Here is a 23,435-nt window from a genome sequence, read left to right as displayed (position 1 = left end):
TATATACGGTAGGTATATTTAGCCTGCAGAGAAGACTGAGAGGTGATATGATAACCATCTTCAAGTACTCGAAGGGCTGTCACATGGAGGATGGTGCCGAGTTGTTTTCTGTTGTCCCAAAAGGTCGGACCAGGTTGAAATTAAATCAAAAGAGTTTCCGTCTAGACATTAGGAAGAGTTTTCTAACAGTTAGAGCGGTTCCTCAGCGGAACAGGCTTCCTCGGGAGATGGTAAGTACTCCTTCCCTGGAGGTTTTTAAGCAGAGACTAGATGGCCATCTGTCAGCAATGCTGATTCTGTGACCTTAGGCAGATCATGAGAGGGAGGGCATCCTGGCCATCTTCTGGGCATGGGGTAGGGGTCACTGGGGGTGGTGGGGGGAGGTAATTGTGAATTTCCTGCATTGTGCAGGGGGCTGGACTTGATGACCCTGGTGGTCCCTTCCAACCACTGATGAAGGCCTGTAGGCCGAAACACATATGGTCTGTGTGGTTTACGTCTATCAACCTTATGAGTTGCCATTGTGCTTTGTTTTACCATTTTTAATGTTTATAACTGAGATATAAAGGGTTTAGAGGACACCACGGCACAAGTGGCTAGAGACCGCCTCGTAGGGCTGAAACAACAGAAGTTCTCCCAAAGCCAGACTCCCCGGCCACGCCTGACAAGCCAGTGAAAAGGCCAGCGGCAGAGGTTACGGAGCATCATGCGTACGGAAGGAGACGGACGACAGGTGCTCTCCTCCCCTGCCAACCACACCATGGCAGCCCTACTACGCCCACAGCAGTGCTGCAAGCCAAGATGCCTTTTGTGCTCAGCAGTGGTCAAGGGTGCGCATTTGTAAAGCTTGCCCAAGTCAGGAGGAACAGCCTGAATAGTCAGACGAGCGTGTGCTTGGCAGAGCTTGGAAGCTAAGCAGGGTCAGCCCTGGTTAGTACTTGGATGGGAGACCGCTAAGGAAGACGAGGATTACTACGCAGAGGCAGACAATGGCAAACCACCTCTGCTCTTCTCTTGCTTCAAAAACCTATGAGGTCACCATAAGTCGGCTGTGAGTTGATGGCACTTTCTACCACCAAGTACCAAGTCACAGCTGACTTATGGTGACCCCTCAAGAAGTTTCCAAGGCAAGAGAGGAAAAGAGGTGGTTTGCCGTTGCCTCTGAAGGAGGGTTGGTTTTTATATGCCGACTTTCTCTACCACTTAAGGGAGAATCAAACCGGCTTACAGTCGCCTTCCCTTCCCCTCCCCACAGCAGACACCCGGTGAGGTAGGTGGGGCTGAGAGAGCTGTGACTGGCCCAAGGTCACCCAGCTGGCTTCATTTGTAGGAGTAGGGAAACAAATCCAGTTCACCACATTAGCCTCCGCCGCTCATGTGGAGGAGTGGGGAATCAAACCCAGTTCTCCAGATCTGAGTCCACTGCTCTTAACCACTACACCATGCTGGCTCTGCATAGCAATCCTGGACTTCCTTGGTGGTCTCCCATCCAACCAGGGCTGATCCTGTTTAGATTAAGAGATCCAATGAGATGGTGCCATCCAGGTCAGGGCAATAGCACTTAATTATTACTAAGTCAGGAGAAGCAAGAAAGGTGCTGCATGGGCAAGGAAGGCATGTGAGGGTGGGGTCAGGGGAAGGGGTAAAGCATCAGGTGAACCAAGCTCCTGCCTACTGCCCACCCCCTCTGCTCTCAATGCCAAGACTTCCATATTGCCCCAAACAGCAGCCAACCAAACAGACAAGGCAGCGGGGGCATCAGGCGCATGCCAACTTTTGGGGGTTTGGGGGGGCACAGGCAGACAGGTGTGGGTATGCACAGGTAAGCTCACCTGGGCGTGCTTGAAGATGTGCATGATGAAGATCGTGAACCCCAGCCCAAAAATGTAAGCCACAAAACTGGTGTAGAAGTACGTGTGCGTGTTCTTCTTCAGGCTGGGTCAGGAAGGAAACAGAGAGCGTGGGTTAAGCCATCCCTGGAGTCCAGCAGCAACCGCTGGGGTGGGGGGGGGGGAAAGAGGAGTCCAGACAGGCATCTAGAAATATCATGCTCCCCTCACCCAGTACATCCCACCCGGGACTTACCTGATATCAAAACGCAAGAGCAGAGCAATGAAGATTCCTGAAAGTGTGTGTGGGGGGGGAGAGGAGATGGGACAGGGAGAGAGAAGAAGCAGTTAGAACAGAAACCCAGTGCAGTGTAGTGGTTACAGCGTCAGAGACCCAGGTTCAAATCCCCCCTCTGCCACGGATGCTGGCTGGGTAACCTTGGGCCAGTCGCACCCTCTCAGCCTAACTTACTTCACGGGGCTATATTTGAGTCCAGCTGCATCTCAGAGACGAACAAGACTTTCAGGGTCTGGGGTTTTGAGAGTCAACTCACAAGCTTATGCCCTGGAAGATCATGTTGCTTTCTAAGGCGCTGCTGGACTCAAATCTAGCTCTCCCACTGCAGATCAAGAAGAAGAAGAGTTGGTTTTTATATGTCGACTTTTTCTACCACTTCAGGGAGAATCAAACCGGCTTACAATTGCCTTCCCTTCCCCTCCCCACAACAAACACCCTGTGAGGGAGGTGGGGCTGAGAGAGCTCTAAGACAGCTGTGAGTAGCCCAAGGTCACCCAGCTGGCTTTGTGTGCAGGAGTGGAGAAACCAACTCGGTCCACCAGGTTAGCCTCCACCGCTCATGTGGTGGAGTGGGGAATCAAAGCCAGTTCTCCAGATCACCGCTCCAAATCACACCACCATGCTGGCTCTAAACACAATTACTGAGCTGCAACTTACTTCGCAGGGTTGTTGTGAAGACAAAATGGAGGAGAGGAGAATGGGTCCCCATTGGGGACAAAGATGGTATATAAAGGAAGTAAATAAATAAAATGAGCAAGAAATGGGGAGGGGGGGAGAACTCATTCTTCTGCATACAAGGCTGCTCCTAGATCTGTTTGGCTATAGCACCCCCTTGTGGCTGACAGTCGTATTGGGGCTGCTCACAGGTACCCTTGGTAGGGGCAGGTCAAGTTAGTGTGCTGGATTAAGATTTGAGCACATGTCTGCGTATGTTTTTTTATGCATGACTGTTTCCTTGCAGTCACCCCTCCCCACTGCTTCAGGACTTCAGGACTGGGGACGGGCTGTGGCTCAGTGGTACAGCCTCTGCTTGGCATGCAGAAGGTCCCAGGTTGAATCCCCGGCCTCTCCAGTTGAAGGGACTAGGCAAGTAGGTGATGAGAAAGATGTCTGCCTGAGACCCTGGAAAGTTGTTGCCAGTCTGAGTAGACTTTGATGGACCAAAGGTCTGATGCAGTATAAGGCAGTTTCATGTGTGACTTTGCTTTGATTATGCATGCCTTTCCAACCGTCAGAGGTCACCTTGCTCTCCCTGGAGAGCCAGAGTGGTGTAGTGGTTAAGAGCGGTGGTTTGGAGCGGTGGACTCTGATCTGGAGAACCGGGTTTGATTCCCCACTCCTCCACATGAGCAGTGGACGCTAATCTGGGGAACTGGATTTGTTTCCCCACTCCTACACATGACGCCAGCTGGGTGAGATTGGTCTAGTCACAGTTTGCTTAGAGCTCTCTCAGCCTCACCTCCCTCACAGGGTGTCTGTTGTGGGGAGAGGAAGGGAAGGTAATTGTAAGCTGGTTTGATTCTTCCTTAAGTGGTGGAGAAAATCGGCATATAAAAAACAACTTTTCTTCTTTCCTGCACGTTTTCTGCATGCTGGCAGAAACAGCATCCAGAAAACATGGGCAAAATGCGTGAGGAATGTGAGGCGACCTCTGACGGTCGGAAAATGCATGCTTAATCAAAGCAAAGCACCGAAGCGGTCAGGGGAGTGACTGAGAAACAGCCTTGAATAAAAGGCGTCCATCTCTCTGTATTGTTTTTTAGCTGTAATGCACCCAGGATCTCAAGTGAGTAATGCAGACTATGAACAAACAGCATAGAGTATTTTAGGAATGATGGGAGGGGGAATGCCGTGGTAGAATCCCTGTGACCTCTGAGGACTGCCGGCCTGCTAGCCACTGTTGCGTGCAAACTGATACTTTCCTCTTGGGGGTCCGGCCTTTTGCAAACCTGGACCAAGGGCATTTTAGGTTGTTTTGGTGTGTGTGTTTTCCCTGCTAAAAGCAAAGTTTGTAAATGGGCACCCTCTTCTGAGATGCTGCTAAATGTTGCGCAAAGTCGCAAAAAAAGAGAAGGAATGATGGGGGAGGGGAGAGACCCTCTTCCCACACACACATACTAAATAATGCACTTTTCACACCACATTTAGTACATTCTCAGTGATTGTTTAACTAGTGGATTTTGCTGTTTCACACAGTAAAACCCAGTGGCAAAGTGCACTGAAAGTGGATTGGAAGGGCATTCAGAGCATTTAAAGGAACTCTAGGGCTATTTATGCAGGGTAGACTTTGATGCTCACTCAAAGCTCCTTTTTTAAATCCGACCTTTAAAATGACTATTCACGGTCCCAATGCAAGAGGAGAAAGTTTCACACACTCCACTCGCCTGCTCCTTAGTTCCTTTGTTTGCATAGCCATTAGCAATCGACCTTTGCATAGCTAAGCAGGGCTGTGAGTCTTCATGTGCATGCTTTGAGGCGGGGGCGGAGCAAATACAAAAGGTCTCTCGCAGTGATGTCTGGAATGATGGTTCAGCATGAAGAAATTTAAAAAGTATGTGGGGCACTTCAGCCTGCTAATTACCAAGCATAAACTGCCTAGGAGCCGGGGTGGGGGGGAGAGAGAGATAGCTTAGGGAAGGATTCTGTTGAAGAGGTGGGTTTTCAGAAAGAAATGGGGAGAGACAGCCTGGTGGAGAGAAAAGAGATGGCTGCCTCCCCTGTGCAGCTGCCCCCCCCCACTCCAGCCTATGAGACTCAGCTGCTCTCCAAAAGTTGCCCTCCCCCTCTGAAGGGAACACCTGCCCTCTCGCCCCAGATTAAGACCTGTAGAGGTCCTAAGCACTTAAAAGATTTTGGTGCCCCTGCATATGTGTGTGTGTGTGTGTGTATGTATATATATATATATATACACACACACACACACACAAACAATAAAATTAACATTAAATTATTTAATAATGTTTTTTAAAAATAAGAAATAATCTATTGAGCCTAGTATGATTATTCTCAGTTCCCACTTTTTCTTCACCCTTGTTTTTTTTAAGGATAAGAGTAAAAATTGTGATGTTCAGTGTTTTTTTTTAAGTCACTGGAAGTATGTAATTTTTTTCATTTATTGCAGGGGGCCCTTTTTGTGGACCCCGGTCTGGCTGCACTGTTTGCAGTTTTGCACCATGCGGTCCACGGGAAATCCGGCAATGGAAAATTTCTGTGGTGCCCCCCTTCCCTTGAGGCCCTCAGCACATGCTTGTTTTGCTTAAGGGTTGATCCAGCCCTGCGTCTCCCCCCTACCTGGAATGACGATGTCTCCCAGGCCCAGCATGGCGAAGTTGTCGGCCTCCAAGCCTTTCTCCAGCAGATCCTGGGGGAAAACCACTGTGGGGGGTGGGGAGGCAGAAGGAGAGAAGGGTGGGTGGATGATACCATTAAAGTTGTGTCTTCTATTCACCGGGAATGCAAAAGGTTACATGGAATTCAACACATTTTTATCCTCTCTCTCTCTTCTAGCACCCATGACAGGGGATGACAAATCTAACAGACACCATATATTTTTAAAAAATATGAACATGCCATTTTTTGGACGGGGAGAGGGGGTATTAAATTGAAACAATAATAATAATTTTTTACCCAGATGCCTCCAGCTCTGCATTATCTACTGCACATAAGCAGTGGATTGTCTTGCTCTTGGGCAAGGAAAGAGCCTGCCCAGCATTGTCATATAAGAACACAAGGAGAGCCCTGCTGGATCAGACCAGTGAGGGTCCATCTAGTCCAGCATCCTGTCTCACCCAGTGGCCAACCAGTTCCTCTGGAGGCCCAACAACAGGGCAGACAGGCCGAGGCCTTCATCAGAAAAGCCCTGCTGGATCAGACCAGTGGTCCCTCTAGTCTAGCATTCTGTCTCTCATAGTGGCCAATCAGTTCCTCTGGAGGCCAAAAGCAGGGCACGGAGGCCAAGACTTTCATAAGAACATCAGAAGGGCCCTGCTGGATCAGACCAATGAGAGTCCATCTAGTCCAGTCATCCTGTCTCACCCAGTGGCCAACCAGTTCCTCTGGAGGTCCAACAACAGGGCAAAGAGGCCGAGGCCTTCCCACAACGTTGCCTCCTAGCACGGGGATTCGGAGTCTGCCTGCCTCTGACATTCTTCTGCAGCGGCAGCTCAAAGTCATCACAGCCCTACTCACGTTTTATGGGCGCCTCGAATGACTTGGCCACCGTCACCATCACATTCGTGCCAAAGACCTGCAGGAGACAAGAGCCCAGGATGAGCAGGCCTGCAAACATCAGCCGACAGAGACTCACAAAGCCTTCTTTCAGAGAAACACTGGATGGCACCCCCCACCCCTTCAGATCTTGTTATTCCTCAGGTCAAATACATAAATTTACCACAATGGAAGACAACAATACTTAAGAGGTGGTGGATGAAAAGCACACACCACAGGCTGGAAGCAGCCAAACTCACACAGTACCCAGTTCTGTCCCCTGAGTCACCCCCTTACTCAACTTTTAACCAAAGATTGGCTCTGTTTCAGCATTCCCCCACTGGCGCTTCACCATTGTTAGTTGATATGTTAGGGGATGTTCTATAACATCACAACTGAGCCAACAGTGTGGGGAAGGGAAAGGCAGAAAGCCAAGTCCCTTTTGAGCCAGGATCTTCCCTCCCTTCCAAAGTCTGGGCTCTGGCAAATGTTGGGCTGCGCTCAAGAACATCTCTCTCTGCAGGGTTCTGGCATCTGGTCAGGCTGCCAAGATGGTGTTTTGAAGCTCATCTTTCAGAATTCCATGGAGAAATACCAGTGCATGTATTAAAGGGGGCATGAAGAAGAGTTGGTTTTTATATGCCGACTTTCTCTGCCACTTAAGGAAGACTCAAACTAGCTTACAATCACCTTCCCTTCCCCTCCCCACAACAGACACCCTGTGAGGTAGGTGAGAGAGATGTGACTAGCTCAAGGCTGAGAGGCTGAGAGAGCTGTGACTAGCCCAAGGTCACCCAGCTGGCTTCATGTGTAGGAGTGGGGAAACAAATCCAGTTCACCAGATTACCCTCCGTCGCTCATGTGGAGGAGTGGGGAATTAAACCTGGTTCTTCAGATCAGACTCCATCGCTCCAAACCACCGCTCTTAACCACTACACCACGCTGGCTCTCTACGAAGATAACAGCCTTGCTGGGTAAGGCCAGTGGTCCAGCACCCTGTCTCAACCAGTGGCCAACCAGTTCCTTTGGAGGTCCAACAATAGGGCATAGAGGCAGAGGCCTTCATAAGAACATCAGAAGAGCCCTGCTGCACCAGACCAGTGAGGGTCCAACTAGTCCAGCATATGGTCTCACACACTGGCCAACCAGTTCCTCTGGAGGTCCAACAACAGGCCAGAGAGAACGAGGCCTTCCCCTGATGCTGCCCTCCAGCACTGGCATTCAGAGGTTTACTACCACTGAACGTGGAGGTTCCCTTCAACCACCACCGCTAGCAGTCATGGAAGGACCTCTCCTCCGTTAATCTAATTCCCTTTTGCAGCCATCCAGGTCTGTGGCTAACCCATACTGCCTTCTGTAACAGGTTGTGAAGCAAGACTCTGCCAGCAGGGAGATTCCGGAGCAGATAAATAAGTACTGCGTGTTCTTCCCTGTTCCCATTAATGGAAATGACCAGGAAGCATCAGTGGATTAAGAACATAAGACAAGCCCTTCTGGATAAGATCAAAGTCCATCAGGTCCAGCTGTCTGTTCTCATAGTGGCCAACCAGGTGCCTCTAGGAAGCCCACAAACAAGAGGACTGCAGCAGCACCATCCTGCCTGTGTTTCACAGCGCCTCATGCTCCTCTGATCCTGGAGAGAATAGGTATGCACCATGAGTAGTATCCATTTTGACTAGCAGCCATGAATACCCCTCTCCTCCATGAACGTGTCCACTCTCCTCTTAAAGCCTTCCAAGTAGGCAGCCACCACCACATCCTGGGGCAGGGAGTTCCACAATTTAACTCCTGTCTAACTATCTATCATCTGACACCCTAATTGCTACACCTTACCCGGCTCTCACAGCAAGGCACACCAAAACTTAATTGCTTCCCAACGCGCTATCAGGATGCCTCCCCAAGAATTAAAGCCTGAGATCTGGGGGGGTGGGGTTCAAAAGCAGACCGCCCCAGCCTCCCCAAGACAACCCAAAGACCCAGGCGCCAAGCTTGAGAGGAAAACCCCGTAACCACTGCGATCCTCACCCAGAAGACGTCATAGATGAAGAGGCCGCCAAGCAGAATGCAGCCGGTGCTGACGTTGTTCAGGTGCAGCAGTTCCACCCCGTTGAGAGAGAAGGCCAGCCCGAAGAGGTTGTTGGCGATCCAGTGCTGCGGAAAGTGAAGGGGGCACGGGTCAGCCTGGCCGAGCCCCACGGGCTAGAAGCAAACCGCCCCCCCAGTTCTCTGGCATGGACTCCCACCTCACCTTCCTCAGCAGGTACCACACGCCCACAACACTGCTCATGGCCAGGCACACCAGGTCCTTGGTGTCGAATTCATAGTTCACGATCTCTGCAACGAGACCCACCACATCACTGCCACCCATGCCAGCTTCCTTACATGATGCAAGAGCAAGGAGGGGCCGTGGCTCAGTGGTAGAGCATCTGCTTGGTAACGCAGAAGGTCCCTGATTCAATCCCCCGCATCTCCGCTTAAATGTGAAGTGGAAGACTTATCTCTGCCTAAGACCCTGGAGAGCCACTGCTTGTTTGAGTGGGAGATACTGACCTTGACGGACCGAGGATCTGACTCAGCATAAGGCAGCTTCAACAGCCAAGGAGCGCCAAGAAGCAGCTGCTGGCGAGTTTTGCTCCAACATGGCAAAGCAGAGGAAACGGCTTTAGAGCGAGTCAGACAAGCGGTCCGTTCCACTTAGTACCATCCTGTCTTCTGAACCGACAACTCTCCTTTTATTTATATTTATTTATTAAAACATTTATATCCTGGCTTTCCTCCTAGTTCAAGGTGGCTTACAATAACAGTTCAAACATCCTCAGCTAAAATTAAAAGTAAAATAGTAAGTCTCAAATCACCCCCCCATTAAAAAGACTTTCTCTACCACTTAAGGAAGAATCAAACCGACTTACAATCACCTTCCCTCCCCCTCCCCACAACAGACACCCTGTGAGGTAGGTGGGGCTGAGAGAGCTGTGGCTAGCCCAGGGTCACCCAGCTGGCTTCATGTGTAGGAGTGGGGAAACAAATCCAATTCACCAGCTTTGCATCCGCCACTCATGTGGAGGAGTTGGGGAATCAAACCCAGTTCTCCAGGTCAGACTCTACCGCTCCAAACCACCACTCTTAACCACTACACCAATGCTGGCTCTCTAGATGATGTGAAAGACCTCCACCTGAGACCCTGGAGAGCAGCTGCCGGTCTGAGTAGAAAATACTGCCTTTAATGGACCGAAGGTCTGATTCAGTAGAAGGCAGCTTCATGGGTGTTCATACGACAGAGGAAGGGAGACAGCGGCCTCTGGGAAGCCCACAAGCAATTTGCTCCCTCAACCGGAAACTCTCAAGGCCTTCAGGGTGAAGAAGGGCAGGAAGACGACATTCTGGAGTGGGGTGGCAGGGGGAGAGGAGAGAAAGACGTCAGGGACCCAACCGAGTCGGGGCGAGACAGGCTTACCTTCCCTGGTTTCCCCTGAGCCCTGAGTGAAGAGGAGCTGGTACTGTTTGTTGGGGAAGTTGGCTGGGAAGAACCTGTTCATCACAGGGCTGAAAGGAGAGAAGCAGGAGACGGGGTTACTCCCGAGGAGAACCTGGTGAAGCAACAGAAGCTCCTGGGGGGTGGGTCTCAGCCCTAGCTGAGTTACGCACTCAGACGGTCAGCCCACAGGAAGATGCGACTTGCGGGATGGGAGGAGCCAGTGGGGAAAGTGGGGCATCCAAGGAGCGTGTCAGCCGACTGCTTCCGGTGGGCAACAAATTACCCACAGAGGCCCCCAGGGGCTAGCCGCAATTGCCCCACATGACAACACGCTCTAAAGGCTGGTCTCGCAGAAGCTTCAGGGGAGCTTCAAGCCAGAGTTCCAAATGTGGGAATCACAGCATCATAGGGTTGGAAAGGACCACTAGGGTCATCTAGTCCAATGCCCTGCACAATGCAAGAATTTCACAACTACCTGCCCCCCACACCCCCAGTGACTCTTGCTCCATGCCCAGAAGATGGCAACAAAACCCCTCCAGGATGCCTGGCCAATCTGGCCTGGAGGAAAATTGTTTCCTGACCCCGAAGTGGTGATCGGCATTACCCATGGCATGTAAGAAAAGTCCACGAAAGCCAAACACTGACGCAACCCTTCCTGCCCTCCCTCTCATGATCTGCCTAAGTTTGCAGAATCAGCATTGCTGTCAGATGGCCATCTAGGCTCTGCTTATAAACCTCCAGGGAAGGAGAGCCTACCACCTCCCGAAGAATCCTGTCCCACTGAGGAACAGTGTTAGAAGATTCTTCCTAATGTCTAGACGAAAACTCTTTTGATTTAATTTCAACCCGTTGGTTCTGGTTCGACCTTCTGGAGCAACAGGAAACAACTTGGCACCCTCCTCTCTATGACAGCCCTTCAAGATCTGTCCTATAGGAGGAGGAGGGCAGCACCCAGCATCGGAGATGCCGCTCTCAGGCCAAATGGAAGAGGCATGCATGGCACCAAGAACTGGATCACTCAACCGGTGGATCCTGCAGCTTCTCTGTACGTCAGTCAGTCAAAATGGATATAAGCTGCCAGCAAAACGGAGCATTTTCCTCTTGAAAAATAAAAAGGGGGATAAAAAGGGAACTGGAGGGGGGGTGCCGGTGCTGACTGCTACTGCCCACAAAGGTGAGCTTTGCAGACATACCCCCTGAAGGACATTGAGATCGTCCGATGAGAATTTACTGGTGGTCCCTGTCCCTAAGAGTGTGCGGCTGTCCTCAACAAGAGCCAGGGCTTTTTCGGCCTTGGCCCCGGCCTGGTGGAATGCTCTGCCTGGTGACATCAGGGCCCTGTGGGATCTGAAAGTATTCCGCAGAGCCTGCAAGACAGAGCTCTTCCGCCAGGCCTACGATTGAGGACAGCCCCTTATATCAGTTTATGTCACCTTATACCATCTTTACTGGCCTCGCCCCATCTTCCCTCCCTTGAATGGGAATAATATAAATGGAAGGGTTGCCACATGTATGGTGCCTACAGTTTACTATACCCTAGAAATCTCTCTAAGGTGCTATGGGACTTGAATCTAGCTGTTCTACTGCAGACCAACACAGATACCCTCTGAATTGTTTTTTACACAAGCCACTATGTATGCTGACATAACCTACCAAGGGGGGAGGAAAGAGACTCAAAGCGCGAGGGCAAAACACACATGGTGGGAACCGAGGCTCAAATGCCAACGTGGAATTTAAAACTCTCCACCGCAGAGAACATTCTGAACTTCCTCTTAGAGCACTCGGCTGCAGAGCAGAGGGTGATCAGTTGGAGGAGGAAGAGTCCCTTTAAGCCTGCCTACTACACTAGGTGGAGGAGAGTACCGGATGCTGTTTTAGTGAGAATCCAGAAAACATGGGGAAAATGTGCAAATGCGCAGGGAGCGAGGCGCCCTCCAACAGTCGGGAAAGGCGTGCACAATCACAACAAAGCATCGTCCAGAGCAGTGGGCGGTGTGACCACGAGGGAAACAGCCCAGCATAAAAGGACTATGATTCTACGATGCTGTAGCTTGTCCTCATAAGAAAGGCCAAGTCCTCAGTTATTTTGGGTCCCCCTTTCTGCACCTTTTCGAGCTCAGCAATATCCTTTTTTTGAGATATGGCAACCAGAGGTGTGCACAGGCTTCCAAATGAGACCTCGCCATAGCTCTGTACAAGGGAATTACAAAACTGGCTAATTTGTTTACAATCCCTAACACAGAATTTTCACTTTTCACCACCGCAGTGCACCTAAATGCTGCTAGTGTCAGGCCTGCTCTCTGTGTCTAGAGATAGTTGTGGTTTCTCACAGACTCCCCGTTCAAGGACTGTTTCCCTAACGATCGCATTCCTTTTCCCTTTGAAGCTCGGGGGAACTCGTGGAAGCCTGCCCTGTCGGACTGAAGGGTTACCATGCCAACCTGTGCTATCGTGATTAGAACTATTCCCCCATATATTCTGTTGTATGTTCCTTTAGCTCCATTCCTGCCTTTTTACTTTTGCAAGCTCTGAATACTTGTATGTTCTCCATTAAAGTCAACTCTTCTTTGGACTGCTTGTCTGCGAGTGTTGCTTGTGTGAGTCCATCGAGAGCAAGTGCTTACAGCTAGGTAGAAAGGTAGCTAATAAACGTGCCAAGTAAATAAATAAAATAAAATTCATCAAGCTCACCACCACAACCAAGATCTTCTCTGCTTGGGAGGGGAAAAAAGGATATAGAATCATAGAGCTGGAAGAGACCACCAGGGTCATCTAGTCCAACCCGCTGCACAGTGCAGGAAATTCACTACTACTTCCCCCCCACACCCCCAGTGACCCCTACTCCATGCCCAGAAGATGGCCAAGATGCCCTCCCTCTCATCATCTGCCTAAGGCAGGGCTCCTCAAACTACAGCCCGCGGGCCGGATCCATCCCGTCATGGTCCTGAACCCGGCCCCTTTAAAAAATTGCAGCTGCAAGGTAATGCTGGGAGGAAGTGACGACCAGTCACTTCCTCCCAGCTCCCTACACACGGGAGGCATTGCAGCAGGCTTGAACATTTCTCCTAACCCCTTACAGGAGAGGCAGAGTGATGGCGAAATAACGGGGCGGGAGAGGAGGGGGAAACGGCCTCTTTAACGCGCGCGCCGCCCATGAGGTAGAGCTCTGCGGCAGTTCGGTTGTGCGGTTTCCTCCGGCTGGGAGAGCGAGGGAGAGCGGCGCGCGCGGGGGAAAGGGGAGGGGTGGCGGTGGGCGGCGACCCTCTGGCGTTCTGAGGGGGAGGGGGGAGAAGAGGGGGGAACCGGCACCTTCACAGGAGAGCTGGCGTGACCGAAGCAGGAAATCTTGGTGAGGCGAACCTTTCCGCCACTCCCATCGGGAGACAAGTAGTAATCCGGCGTGGGGGGGGGGGTGATTCTGTCCCCCCCTTCTTTTCCCCGGCGAGGGGAGAAGGGCTCTCTTACGCCACCCTGGCTTCACTGCGCTTTCTCATGGCGCGAGAGGAGTCGTGATTGAAACCCCACCCCAGGGCTGAGGGGGAAAATGGTGTTGCTGGTGCGGGAGGGCGGTTAAGCGTACCCCGCTCTCAGCTGGTAAAGTGCTAGGCAACTCTGACTTAACTTTTCCTCTGTACCACTGGCAGTTTTGGGAGCAGAGAAGAGATGAGATATTGATTAAGAGAGGGGGGGAAAGGGCAATGGTGCTGCGGGCAGAATGACAGGCCATTTATGCATGGGGCATTTTGCCTTGGATTTGCCACTGGTTAGCCAAAAGCAGGCCCATACTTCCCGTTGAAATATTATTAGTTTATGTTGATTAAAATCGTTCTTCATTTTAAATATTGCATTGTTTCTCTTATTTTTTGTGCACTACAAATAAAATATGTACAGTGTGAATAGGAATTTGTTCATATTTTTTTCAAACTATAGTCCGGCCCCCAACAGTGTTTGAGGGACAGTGAACTGGCCCCGTTTTAAAAGTTTGAGGACCCCTGGCCTAAGGTTATAGAATCAGCATTGCTGACAGATGGCCATCTAGTCTCTTCTTAAAAACCTCCAGGGAAGGAGAGCTTACCACCTCCCGAGGAAGCCTGTTTCACTGAGGGACCCCTCTAACTGTTAGAAAGTTCTTCCTAATGTCTAGACGGAAACGCTTTTGATTTAATTTTAACCCGTTGGTTCTTGTCTGACCTTCTGGCAACCGAAAACAACTCAGCACCCTCCTCTCTATGACAGCCCTTCAAGTACTTGAAGGTAGTTATCATATCCCTCTCAGTCTTCTCCTCTTCAGGCTAAATATACCCAGCTCCTTCAGCCTTTCCTCATAGGACTTTGTCTCCAGACCCCTCACCATCTTTGTTGCCCTCCTCTGGACACGTTCCAGCTTGTCTACATCCTTTTTAAATTGCGGTGGCCAAATGTGCATGCGCACATGCAGAGACAGGTTAGGCTCTTAAGGGTAACAGGAGAGAGAACAGACTGATCGCAGTGTTGGGTGACTGATTACTAAGTCTGCACTCAGACCGTCTTTGGCTTGTAAGCTTTTGTGCAAAAAACTGCTGCCGCTTACCAGAACAACGGGGGGCTAAGAAACCTATAAACAACACGGTGCTCATTTGTCATCTCTTACCTGATGGTGTGAGAAAGGGCCAAGATCCCAAGGACAAAGAAGTACATGGAGAGCAGCAGGTTGATGTATTCTTGAGAGAATATCTAGAAGGCAAGGAAACCAGGACAGGTTAAAGATCCTAATTCGTAATTATGTATTGCTGCCCAGGACATCTATAGCCCTGCCTGGCAGCGCAATTAGCAGCTGCGGCTTCTGGCTCTCCCCAGCCAAGTCACCTGTTTCAAAAAGCTTCTCTCATCATCATCTTCATTCCTTTATTGGCATAAAGACCCAATTCAAAAGGTTACAAAAGGAATGGAAATATTAAAAGGTGCCCTTTATAATATGGTTAAAGAAAGAATGGATGGATACAGATACGAGGGCCATATGTGGCCACACACATGGGAAGGAGGCTCAGCGCCAGGGTCTCGCCTCCGGCTCTTGGGCTCAGAAGCAGCCCTGCGTGCCCACAAAACCGGTTTGGCATGCTGTTGTTAGGCACACATGCCAGGGGTAGCCGAGCCCAGAGACTCTTCATCTGACCAGGACAACAATCAAGATTGGCCAAACTTCTCCCCCAGGCAATCCAAGTAGCCCTTTTCTGTGTTTTTTTTAAACATATGTTAATTTTCCGTTGGCAGGAGAAGAATTTGTCCGACAGTTGCTATGTGGCAATTACAATAAACGCTTTCGAGTATGGAAAAAAAGGGACTCTTCCTTGGTCACCTGAACGTTTCTTTACCTACACCCTGCTCCTTCCTGCAGATGTTCCTTGCAAGAGGCCCAGGCCCTGAGCTCTCCGGACTGCAGCCGCTCAGGCGGAGCTTATCTAAAAATCTGAGATGTGAAATCTGTGAGGTGAACAAACAACCTCCAGGAAACAGCGCTGGCCAAGGGAGGGGAGCAACAGCCAGTTAAAGGAAGCCCCAGGCAACTGGATAAATTTTTTAAAAAGCAAACACACACCACCTGTTAATTTGACAATATTGGGGACTGTTAATTTCCTATACCTGACCATCAATATAAAAATTAAACAGCCCATGCAACTGGTCACTTGAAGCTGCTTTATGCAGTCAGACCATGCGTGGCAGCTCAAAAATTATCCCAGACGAATTCAGCCTCTGCAAGAATTAGGACTGGATCCACCGCTTCCAGTTAGAGGAGGAGTAGATCTGGAAGAGGTCACCTCCACACTTGGAAGCCTCCAATAAAAAAAATGAAATCAAATGCAGCCAGTGTGGTGTAGTGGTTAAGAGCGGTGGACTCTAATCTGGAGAACCGGGTTTGATTCCCCACTCCTCCACATGAGCCTCGGAGGCTAATCTGGTGAACTGGATTTGATCCCCCACTCCTACGCATGAAGCCTGCTGGGTGACCTTGGGCTAGTCACAGCTCTCTTAGAGCTCTCTCAGCCCCACGTACTTCACAGGCTGTCTGTTGTGGGGAGGGGAAGGTGGTTGTAAGCCAGTTTGGTTCTCCTATAAGTGGTAGAGCTGCCTCCTAAACATCAAAAGTGAGGGGGCCAGGCACACCTCTCTGTGGAGGTTGCTCCACAATTGTGGGGCTGCCACTGCAAAGGTCCTGTCTTATGTGCCCACCAGATGAGCCGCTTTGAAGGTGGGACAGTCAGAAGGGCTTCTCCACGTGATCTTAACTCCCGAGCAGGTACATACAGTAGAAGACCGTCCTTTAGACACCCTGGTCCCAAGCTATGTAGCGCTTTATTTATTTTATTATGTCTTTACCCCGCCTTTCCCAGCCCGAAGGCCAGGCTCAGGGAAGCTTACAATCCCAGAAATAAAATCAAGAAAACCTTAAAATATAATTTAAATACATTTAAAATAACCCATATCAATAGGGGAGTAATACTCCCCCCCATGGCGCTAAAATCACAAAATGTTGTCTGCAGTACGATAGATGGAACAGACCTCCCCCCCAGAATGGGGGGGAAAGGGCTCAGCAGTGGGGGAGGGGGAAAGGACTAGGGAGGCCAGTATTTATAGGGAGAACTGTTGCTGGCCTCAACCATAAGCCTGGTGGAATAGCACCGTCTTACAGGCCCTGCGGAGTTTAAAGGTCAAAACCAACACCTTGAATTTGGCTCAGGGAGGTATCGCGCATTACAATAATCCACCACCAATATTCAAAATTAAGTAAATTAAAATTAAGCTCAGCTCAGACCAGCCCTGGCTGCTGGTGGCACACATCCAAGAGGAGACGACCGTTGGCCACCATGCGGCCGATGGGCAGGAGCGAGGAGCACCCTCAAGTAGTCATGCTGGTAGCCTGGCCGGAGAACCAGCTTGGAGCTCACGAGTGCTTGCCAGCAGCTGGCAGCCCCAACTGCTCTGGGCACTGAGCGCTTGGCTTAAAAACCTGGTTCCCTGTAAGCTGCAGTTGCCTGTTGCCTGAACACCCAAGAACCTTGGCAATTCCTTCTCCAATTCTGCAGCAAGCTTGTAGCTCTCTCCAGCCCAAGCCAGCCTGGCAGCCCCACATTGGTCAACTATGACACCCCACCTGGAGAGGGAAACATCTGCCGCAGGCCCTCCCCAGAAGGGCAGCGCTCCTTTCCCTGCAAAACAGAAGCTTGTGGATAAACTACCAGCACTTACTTTGAAGAAGAGATAGAGGCCTAGGAGGGTGCAGCTGGCAACGATAGGAAAGCGGGCAGCGTCTCGGCTGGTGATGGTCTCTGGCATGTCCGAGGCATTCTGGGGAGAAATCCGCCTGATGTTAGCTGGCTTCAACAGGCTGCAAAGCAAATCTGGGACTCAAAGGAGTCCATACGTCAGCCCGGCACAAACACAGTTCATCTGAACTCTCCTTCAGCAGTGAAAGAACCAGAACTTAGGACGCATCAGCTACACGCACTTTCTGTTCAGATGCTTAACCAGTTTCAGTCGCGAACAGCAGATGAGCTGCCAACTTGGAAGGCTTTAAGAGGGGAGTGGACATGTTCAAGGAGGAGAGGCCTATCCATTGCTACAAGTCATAATGGATACTAGTCATGATGCATACCTATTCTCTCCAGGATCAGAGGAGCATGCCCATTATATTAGGTGCTGTGGAACACAGGCAGGATAAAGCTGCTGCAGTCATCATGCTTGTGGCCTTCCTAGAGGCACCTGGCTGGCCGCTATGTGAACAGACTGCTGGACCTGATGGGCCTGGGTCTGATCCAGCAGGGCTTCCCTTATATTCTTATGGAGGACAGGGCTATCCATGGGTACTAGCCAAAATGGATACTAGTCATGATGCATTCCTATTCTCTCCAGGATCAGAGGAGCATGCCTATTATATGAGGTGCCGTGGAACACAGGCAGGACAATGCTGCTGCAGTTGTCTTGCTTGTGGGTTCCTAGAGGCACCTGGTTGGCCACTGTGTGAACAGACTGCTGGACCTGATGGGCCTGGGTCTGATCCAGCATGACCTTCCTTATGTTCTTATGTTCTTAATCTGGATGCATCACACCGAGCTCAGCTCTGCCTCACAGACCTTTCTGTTCCTCGTTTCAAAGACAAAGCTGCCCCAGGCCAAAGCACATGGCCTCCCGAAAGAAGGGTGGGTGGCGCCAGACAGGAGAGCGAAAATAAAAAGTACCTTTTACGGCCAATGTGCTCTGCATCTGCTCTACTATTCAACCAGATATTGATATTACTTATTATACAGTGTATGCTAAATTAAAAACACTGGGCCTTAAATATACAAGCTGATCAATTAAAAGAATATATAAAAATAGTTGCTAATTTTCCAACATAGTTGATGATAAAAAATCAATGTAAATGACCAAGAGCAGGTGTGGCATAGTGGTTAAGAGCAGTGGACTCTAATTTGGAGAATCAGGTGTGATTCCCCACTACTCCACGTGAGCGGCGGAGGCTAATCTGATGAACCAGGTTGTTTCCCCCACTCCTACACAAGAAGCCAGCTGGGTGACCTTGGGCCAGTCACATCTCTTTAGAGCTCTCTCAGCCCCACCTGCCTCATAACGTGCGTGTTGTGGGGAGGGGAAGGAGATTGTAAGCCGGTTTGATTCTTCCTTAAGTGGGAGAGAAAGTCAGCATATAAAAAAACCAACTCTTCTTCTTTTTCAATAAACAACTCTAACGTGTTTGGGTTGTTTATTGGTCATTTACATTGTTTTTTTAAATCATCGACTATGTTGGAAAATTAGCAACTATTTTGATATGTTGGAAAATTAGCAACTATTTTTATACATTATTTTAATTGATCAGCCTGTATATTTAAGGCCCAGTGTTTTTAATTTAGCGTACACTGCATAATAAATGTCAGTATTTATTTATAATTTACAGCTCAACTTTTAGGTTCTTTGGGTACTTTAGGTTGAGTTTTTTTCTTCCGTCTTCCCTTTTCGGTACGTCCATTCTACCATTCAAACAGGCCTGAGAACAGCGAGCATCTCTAAGGGGAAAGGGAAAAAATATCCCCTCCAGGTAACCAAGCAAGGAACGCACCTGAATGTTGGGAGGAAGGTGGGCGAACTCAAGGCAAGAAAGTAAAAATGGAAGTGTCAGGGCTGAGTTAATAACACCGCTTCACCTGGGGCTCTTGTCACCTGTCGATCTTTCCTGCCTTTCTTCGGGCCCACTGCCAACTGCTGCTTGTGGCAAAGGGACTTTGCAAATAATGACAGCAGGCATCCTGAAAAGGATCTCCTCCGGACAGCTTATGCAAAACCCAACGCTTATGAAAGTGTGCCTCTAAACCACAGCATTCAAGAATCCAGAGGAGGGGGCTTTGCTTCCGGTCTTGGCCTCTTTGCTGTCAACAGTGTCAGCTGGCCTCATTCTGGGCTCCTTCCCCTAAGGCAATTCCCAAGGCGGGTATAGGGGGAACACGATTTTAGAACATGGGCTAAATCAGTTTACTAAGAATAGCACCTGTTCCTTTAAATCAAAAAGGGAGCAGAAAGAAAATTAGGGGCACTCAATCCCAGGAGCACATATGTACTTCCTGGGTGAAGGCCTCTGGGAAAACTGTTAGAACTTCCAGGCTCAGGAATGAGAGGAAAAGTCCCTTTTTAGAGCACAGAGGTGGGGGGAAATCAAGGCCTTAAGTCAAAGGCTCGTGGAAGAAGAAGAGTTGGTTTTTGTACCCCGGTTTTCTCTACCTTTAAGTAGTCTCAAACTGGCTTACAATCACCTTCCCTTTTCTACAACAGACCACCTGTGAGGCAGGCAGGGCTGAGAGAGCACTAAGAGCACTGCGACTAGCCCAAGGTCACCCAGCTGGCTTCATGTGTAGGAGTGGGGAAACCAACCCGGTTCTCCAGATTAAAGTCCGCTGCTCACAAGGAGGAGTGGGGAATCAAATCTGGTCCTCCAGATTAGAGTCCATCACTCTTAACCACTACACCATGCTGGCTAGTGGAATACAGCACACGCCACTACATCGCAACAGATGTGGTGGGGAACCATCATCACCGTATCACCCTTGGGGACGGCAAAAACAAAGGGGGAAAATGAGGGACAACTCGGGGCAGAGAAAGATGCTCTCATCTCACTGCACAGGGGCAAACTAGCCTTGACATTCCTGCTGGGACACATGCTGGGACACATGGGGGGGAATGGACCCAAAGGCTGTATGTGTGGAGAGCACACCAAAGGTACCTAGGGGGCGACTGCCCCAAATGTTTCAACGAGGGTGCATGATGTCCACTCATATTGCATTTGGGTCCGTTGTCCCCCCTTCCCATACGCCCTCTTTGGAACATACAGGGTAGCCTGATCCTAAATACTTTCTTTTGTTCTTGTTTGCTGCGCTCTCCACACCTGCTGCATTGGGGGCCTGTCTGGTTCACATAAAAGGAAGCCAGGGTGGTGAAAACCCAGCAAAGAAGGGGGGAGAAGGCAGACGGCAAACACCACCCACCTTGCTGTGAGTACAGAATTAGAGCAGATGTGGGGAAGAAGAGAAGCAGGGGATTCTCTGTGAGCAGGAAGAAGAGAGAAACCCTATCTCAGCAATGTCCCCCCTTCTCCACATCCAGGATTCCTCTTCCCAGGGAATCATTCAGAGCGGCAACAATGTCACTCTGTTGTGGCAGCCCCAACAAGACCAAGAAAAAATTTATTCCAGCAGAAACACTCTAGTATCCGAGCCTCTCTCTGGCCCACAAGAGTTTCCAACAGAATAAAAACGTGTTTGCCTTGAAGGAGCCATTAAGCCCCCTATTTATTTCCAGACAAGGAAGTCTGACTCAGCTGGCAGCTGCTGAGAGGCCGGCCTTCTTCCACGAATGGATCTCAACTCTTCCCCCCCCATCCCCCATCTTCTGGGCACTGGGTGTGTGTGGGGGAGGTAGTTGTGAGTTTCCTGCATTGTGAAGGTTTGGACTAGATGACCCTGGTGGTCCCTTCGAACTCTATGATTCATGGCCATTTATTCATGGGAGGTTTTGCCTTGGATCTGCCACTCTATTGATGCACATTCCCCCCATCTGAATTCTCAAAAATCTGCACGGGGGCTTATTGTTGAGTTCTGAGAATATGGATGGGGGAAAAGTGCATCGAAAGAGTGGCAAATCCAAGGCAAAACCTCCCATGCATAAATGGCACACGATTCAGCAATCCCCTCCTCTCCGCATCCAGGTTTCCTCTGAACAGGGAATCATTCAGAGAGGCAACAATGTCACTCTGTTGGGGCAGCCCCACAAAGGGCCCTTAAAAGACCAAGAATTTTTTTTTATTCCAGCAGAAACACTGTCGCATCGAGCCTCTCTTTTGCCCAACAACAGTTTCCAACAGAATAAAAAGAATAAATGCCTCGAAAGAGCCATGAAGCCCCCCATTTATGTCCAGCCAAGCAAGTCCGACTCAGCTGGCAGCTGCTGGGAGGGCGGCTCTCAAGTCTCCCCCTCCCCCCACTTCGGCCGGCGGCCCTCCAGTGGCGGGGAGTTCCCCGGGCTCCTCTCACCTTCCCCTTGGCACAGGAGACGGAGCGCAGCGCCCCGAAGAAGATGGGCAGGAGGGCCATGAACACCAGGCTGCCGTAGGCCAGCGCCATGCCCTCCGGGGTGGCGGGCGGCCTGGCCCCGGCCGACCCCGCCGGGGGAGCCTCGCCGGCCACGCTGCCGTTGTGCGCCTCGGCCTGCTCCATCGCCGCCAGTCCCCGACGCAGTCCGCACTTCCGGCCCGGCGGAAGCCGCCTCTCGCGCGGCCCAGGGACACGTTCCCTTAAGAGCCGGAAGCGCGCGGCGCGCACGCGCGGCTCGCCCCGCCCACCCCGGCCGCCGCGCCAGGTGGCCCCCGTTGCTAGGCAACGGCTCCCCGCCGCCTGCATCCCTGCGAAGGATGCTGGAGGGAGGGCTGCGGCCCAGCATCCTCTGGGGCTCGCCCCAAAGAGGGGTCAGGAGACCCCCCACCGGCCCCTGACCCAGGACATTTCGAGGCCTTTGAGCCGGGGTGGTGTAGTGGTTAAGAGCGGTGGTTTGGAGCGGTGGATTCTTTTTTAAAAAATAACTTTTATTATTTTTTTCATTTAATATATCAACATATAAAACAGTATCCAATACTAAAAATAATGATGATAATAATAAAAAGAAAAACAAATCATATTACAATTCAACAATAATATGACTTCCCCCTCACCCTCTTCCATCTAAATTTTTTTTTAAAAAAATCTTTTGCTAACGAAGCTAATCTTGTTATTGTTTAACATATGTTAATCTTATTTTATTTAGGGGGTGGAGCGGTGGATTCTGATCTGGTGAACTAGATTTGTTTCCCCCACTCCTGCACACGAAGCCAGCTGGGTGACCTTGGGCTAGTCACACTTTCTCAGCCCCACCTACCTCACAGAGTGTCTGTTGTGGAGAGGGGAAGGGAAGGTGATTGTGAGTCGTTTTGAGTCTCCCTTAGGTGGTAAAGAAAGTCAGCATATAAAAACCAACTCTTCTTCTTCCTCCTCTTCTTCCTCTAAGAAAAACACAAAGAAAATTCAAATGACACCTAGGGTTGCCAACCTCCAGGTTGGGAGAACACTGTGGAACACAGGCAAGAACATAAAAAAAAACCCCTGCTGGATCAGACCCAGGCCCATCGAGTCCAGCAGTCTGTTCACAGAGTGGCCAACCATGTGCTTCCAGGAAGCCCCCAAACAAGACGACGGCAGCAGCATTTTCCTGCCTGTGTTCCATGGCACCTAATATAATAGGCCTGCTCTTCTGATCCTGGAGAGAATAGGGATGCATCATGAGTAGTAGCCATTATGACTAGTAGCCATGGATATCCCTCTCCTCCATGAACATGTTTACCGTACTCCCCTCTTAAAGCCTTGGCAGCCACCACCACATCCTGGGGCAGGAAGTTCCACAATTTAACTATGCATTGTGTGAAGAAAATACTTCCTTTTATCTGTTTTGAATCGCTCACCCTCCAGCTTCAGCAGATGACCCTGCGTTCTAGCATTATGAGAGAGGGAGAAAAGCTTCTCCCTGTCCACTCTCTCTATACCATGCATAATGCCGTTGCAGTCGTCTTGTTTGTGGGCTTCCTAGAGGCACCTGGTTGGCCACTGTGTGAACAGGCTGCTGAAGTGCCTTGGTCTGATCCAGCAGGGCTTTTCTTATGTTCTTAAATTCTAATTCCTGGAAATTTGGCAGTAGAGCCTGGGGGAAGCAGGGTTGCCAACCTCCAGGTGGGGCCTGGAGATCTTCTGGAATTGCAACTGATCTCCAAACTACAGAGATCAGTTCGCCTGGAGACAGAGTTGTCAGCTCCAGGCTGGGAAATACATGGAGATTTTGGGGGTGGAGCCCAAGGAGGGCAGAGTTTGGGGAGGGGAGGGACCTCAGTGGGGTATAATGCCATAGAGTCCACCTTCCAAAGCATCCAACCAACTGTTCGTCTTCTTCTTCTTTATGCCCAGAAGATGGCAAAAAGCCTCCAGGAGCCCTGGCCAATCTGATCTGGAGGTAAATTCCTTCCTGACCCCAAAGTGGCGATTGCCTTGCCCTGGGCATGTGAGAAAGGGCCCCGAGAGTCAAACACTGG

The 23,435-nt window shown here is 50.3% G+C and overlaps 1 protein-coding gene across 2 annotated transcripts in view; it reads right to left on the bottom strand.

Annotated features, from left to right (window-relative positions):
• The window catches only part of HM13 (histocompatibility minor 13), a 32,687-nt gene extending 11,139 nt beyond the window's left edge, over positions 1 to 21,548 (bottom strand). For both annotated transcript variants that reach the window (XR_008933175.1, XM_056844094.1), the window contains exons 1-10: positions 21,358 to 21,548; positions 17,033 to 17,131; positions 14,439 to 14,521; positions 9,788 to 9,876; positions 8,582 to 8,667; positions 8,359 to 8,484; positions 6,316 to 6,373; positions 5,419 to 5,502; positions 2,086 to 2,122; positions 1,833 to 1,935 (exon numbers count right to left, since the gene is read on the bottom strand). Coding sequence is in view for 1 of the 2 variants with exons in the window: in XM_056844094.1 (XP_056700072.1) it covers positions 1,833 to 1,935; positions 2,086 to 2,122; positions 5,419 to 5,502; positions 6,316 to 6,373; positions 8,359 to 8,484; positions 8,582 to 8,667; positions 9,788 to 9,876; positions 14,439 to 14,521; positions 17,033 to 17,131; positions 21,358 to 21,540 (948 nt within the window). In the remaining variant the exon portion in view is untranslated. The remainder of the gene's footprint in view (positions 1 to 1,832; positions 1,936 to 2,085; positions 2,123 to 5,418; positions 5,503 to 6,315; positions 6,374 to 8,358; positions 8,485 to 8,581; positions 8,668 to 9,787; positions 9,877 to 14,438; positions 14,522 to 17,032; positions 17,132 to 21,357) is intronic.
• Between the last annotated feature and the right edge of the window lie 1,887 nt (positions 21,549 to 23,435).

The sequence above is a fragment of the Euleptes europaea genome, chromosome 2, assembly GCF_029931775.1.
Source record: "Euleptes europaea isolate rEulEur1 chromosome 2, rEulEur1.hap1, whole genome shotgun sequence".
Lineage (NCBI taxonomy): Eukaryota > Metazoa > Chordata > Lepidosauria > Squamata > Sphaerodactylidae > Euleptes > Euleptes europaea.
The sequence above is the reverse complement of the archived record's forward strand: the minus strand, read 5'-3'. Positions and strand labels throughout refer to the sequence as shown.